The following is a 3759-nucleotide window of genomic DNA, read 5'->3' on the forward strand; positions in this document are numbered from 1 at the left end:
TCGCATCATTCTATCTCTATGTTCAATTTTTGGGGCCTGAATCATCCCGACATAATACCGTTTTGTGACGGAGGGTCACAAGTGAGCATGTGCATAGATATTGTTATTCAGCTACCATTAACATGTAAAAACTAAAAACATTAGCTTTGATACTACGCCTATAGTTTGTCTCAGAAAAATGTAATAAATAGGCATGGGGTAAAAGTAACCCGGGTAAACTACGGATATAGTCGGTGTTAGGGTTGTTGAGTTAATAATTGACTGATTGACTCGAGAGGTCGCATCTCTTGTTCATGTGTAGAAACAATGTGCAAGCGTGTATGTTCGTGTATGGCTGTGTCTGTAGTGTAAATGTGTTGATGTTCATACCATGAACCAAACTGAGCATTGTTTACCTCACATGAATTGCCTTTAATCTGGACAATAAAGATTATTATTATTATTATTATTATTATTATTATTATTATTATTATTATTATTATTATTATTATTATTATTATTATTATTATTATTATTATTATTATCATTATTATTATTATTATTCTTACGTGGAAATAGACTGACAACTCCTTACTTGTGGTCTATCTCCGGGAGTTTCCATATCTCCGGGAGTTTCCATATCTCTGAGAGTTTCCATATCTCCGGAAGTTTCCATATCTCTGAGAGTTTCCATATCTCTGAGAGTTTCCATATCTCCGGGAGTTTCCATATCTCTGAGAGTTTCCATATCTCTGAGAGTTTCCATATCTCCGTGAGAGTCCATATCTCTAAGAGTTTCCATATCTCCGTGAGTTTCCATATCTCCGGGAGTTTCCATATCTCCGTGAGTTTCCATATCTCTGAGAGTTTCCATATCTCTGAGAGTTTCAATATCTCTGAGAGTTTCCATATCTCTGAGAGTTTCCATATCTCTGAGAGTTTCCATATCTCCGGGAGTTTCCATATCTCCGGGAGTTTCCATATCTCCGGGAGTTTCCATATCTCCGTGAGTTTCCATGTCTCCGGGAGTTTCCAAATCTCAGGGAGTTTCCATATCTCCGTGAGTTTCCATATCTCTGAGAGTTTCCATATCTCCGTGAGTTTCCATATCTCCGGGAGTTTCCATATCTCTGAGAGTTTCCATATCTCCGTGAGTTTCCATATCTCTGAGAGTTTCCATATCTCCGGGAGTTTCCATATCTTCGTGAGTTTCCATATCTCTGAGAGTTTCCATATCTCTGAGAGTTTCCATATCTCTGAGAGTTTCCATATCTCTGAGAGTTTCCATATCTCCGTGAGTTTCCATATCTCTGAGAGTTTCCATATCTCCGGGAGTTTCCATATCTCCGTGAGTTTCCATATCTCCGTGAGTTTCCATATCTCTGAGAGTTTCCATATCTCTGAGTGTTTCCATATCTCCGGGAGTTTCCATATCTCTGAGAGTTTCCATATCTCTGAGAGTTTCCATATCTCCGTGAGTTTCCATATCTCTGAGAGTTTCCATATCTCCGGGAGTTTCCATATCTCCGTGAGTTTCCATATCTCTGAGAGTTTCCATATCTCTGAGAGTTTCCATATCTCCGTGAGTTTCCATATCTCCGTGAGTTTCCATATCTCCGTGAGTTTCCATATCTCTGAGAGTTTCCATATCTGCATATCTCTGAGAGTTTCCATATCTCCGTGAGTTTCCATATCTCCGTGAGTTTCCATATCTCTGAGAGTTTCCATATCTCCGTGAGTTTCCATATCTCCGGGAGTTTCCATATCTCCGGGAGTTTCCATATCTCCGTGAGTTTCCATATCTCCGTGAGTTTCCATATCTCCGGGAGTTTCCATATCTCCGGGAGTTTCCATATCTTTGAGAGTTTCCATATCTCTGAGAGTTTCCATATCTCCGTGAGTTTCCATATCTCCGTGAGTTTCCATATCTCTGAGAGTTTCCATATCTCTGAGAGTTTCCATATCTCCGTGAGTTTCCATATCTCTGAGAGTTTCCATGTCAAGTTTGAATAGCAGTGGAGTGTTTTCCCAAAGTTGCTTCAAAGTCTTGTTACTGGTGAGTTGCAAGTAATGGTTTTGGCCTCTCCTTGCATCATAGGTAAAACAAAATGGGAAGAAAAGTCTGCCCACATCATTGCATTCTACAGGAAAAAAAACAACAAAGGCCACACAGAGCAATAGAGACCGTGAAGCCTATAAGTTCGAGCCCCCATCGCCGCCGCGAAATTATTATTCTGATCGGTCACAAATTAGTAGTTTTAACTCTCTCCTTGCCAACTATTTTCAGAATTTTACTCCAAAACCTCATATTCACCCAATACAAAAATAGATTTTTCAAACAGATTAGCAACGAGTATATTCTGTATTTTGTTCAGAAAATGAGCTCTGCAAAACAATGTCAAGTTTTTTATGGCTGTAACTATAACAAAATGAAATCAGACTAAGAAAATTGTTGGCTGCATCGTAACGAATGTGACGATTTTCCTATGGGTGGTAAGGAGAGGGTTTAACTTTTTATAAACCTTTGGTATAATTTCAGTCATTTCTTCTACATTTCAGATCTGGTACATGCAGTGCAACAGTCCCCTACTTGACGACTTCTCCAATAATAATAATAATAATAATAACACATAGTTTTTTTTATCCCGTCATTCATCTGACGTCAAGGACGAGGCCAAAGTCAAGGCCATATATGCTCTAACTACGTCATGGAAAACTACTCCACTGTAGTGCAATTTACGGCCATGTAATATGATGGTGTAAAGTTTACACAACATGCCGGCAACAAAGACCATTTATCTTCCAACACTCATTTTTTTAAAGGACTATAATTTAATGAATTGAATTGTTTCGTGTGTGCTTTTTAATTATTATTTTTACAAATCATATACCCAAGGCGTGTGTTTTGTAACAAATATATAATATTTAGAAATCACTTTTAAGCCTAGGTAAGTGAATGTAATTGCTAATTTATTGGTTCTTAGTAAAACTTTATACTTAATATATATATATATATATATATATATATATATATATTATATATATATATATATATATATATATATATATATATATATATATATACAGTATAAGTCGTACTGGGATGTGTTTTTATTATCGGTTGTATAACTGAGCTTTGTTTACTAGCGTAATCTGAAATAAAAACGCATTTTCTCCCATTTTGTCCATTATAATAATGACCATTAACTTGATAACAGGTGTCAAAGCTCAGACTTAGTATAAGTCTCAGGATTAATATTTTGCAAGTCAAGACTATTTTTAATCGATGGACATTTGTCAGGCCTAAATGAAAGAAAATGTGTTTGTCAAAATACGTGGGTTTTAATCTGAATTTTCCATTGTAAAATCATGGGGGTTCAATGTCCCTCAAATAAGAAATAAATGGGGCTTTCTAGTATTTTACTATGTGCAAGTCATGGGGGCCAAATGGACCCCAAATCAGGAAATAGGACTTTCTATTTTCGGAGTGACTATTCGTCAGTACTGACCCCCAGACGCTAGCATCTGGGGGTCAGTACTGACGAACAGGCACCAGCGTCTGGGGGTCAGCACTGACTAATAGGTACTGGTATCTATTGGTCAGTTCTGGCGCCTGTAGGTACTGACAGTGCCAAAATTATGGGAAAATGCCATTTTTTGAAATAACTTGTTCTACGACAAATAAATCCGCATTTCCTGTCCCATACTAGTCGCAAGGAAGTCCCTTGGTTTCACCTTTTTTTATCGGTTTACGTGAGATTTGTTTAATAAATTTATCAA

The 3759-nt window shown here is 37.2% G+C and overlaps 1 protein-coding gene across 1 annotated transcript in view; it reads left to right on the forward strand.

The window, feature by feature from the left end:
* The window catches only part of LOC144956416 (uncharacterized), a 43177-nt gene extending 40231 nt beyond the window's left edge, over nt 1-2946 (forward strand). The window contains exon 6 of the mRNA XM_078886919.1: nt 2539-2946. Within this exon, the coding sequence (XP_078743045.1) occupies nt 2539-2573 (35 nt within the window). The 3' untranslated portion in view covers nt 2574-2946. The remainder of the gene's footprint in view (nt 1-2538) is intronic.
* The last annotated feature ends 813 nt before the right edge of the window (nt 2947-3759 follow it).

Source organism: Berghia stephanieae, chromosome 11 (genome assembly GCF_034508935.2).
Source record: "Berghia stephanieae isolate SIO BIC M18660-M18661 chromosome 11, UCSD_Bste_1.3, whole genome shotgun sequence".
Classification (NCBI taxonomy): Eukaryota; Metazoa; Mollusca; class Gastropoda; order Nudibranchia; family Aeolidiidae; genus Berghia; species Berghia stephanieae.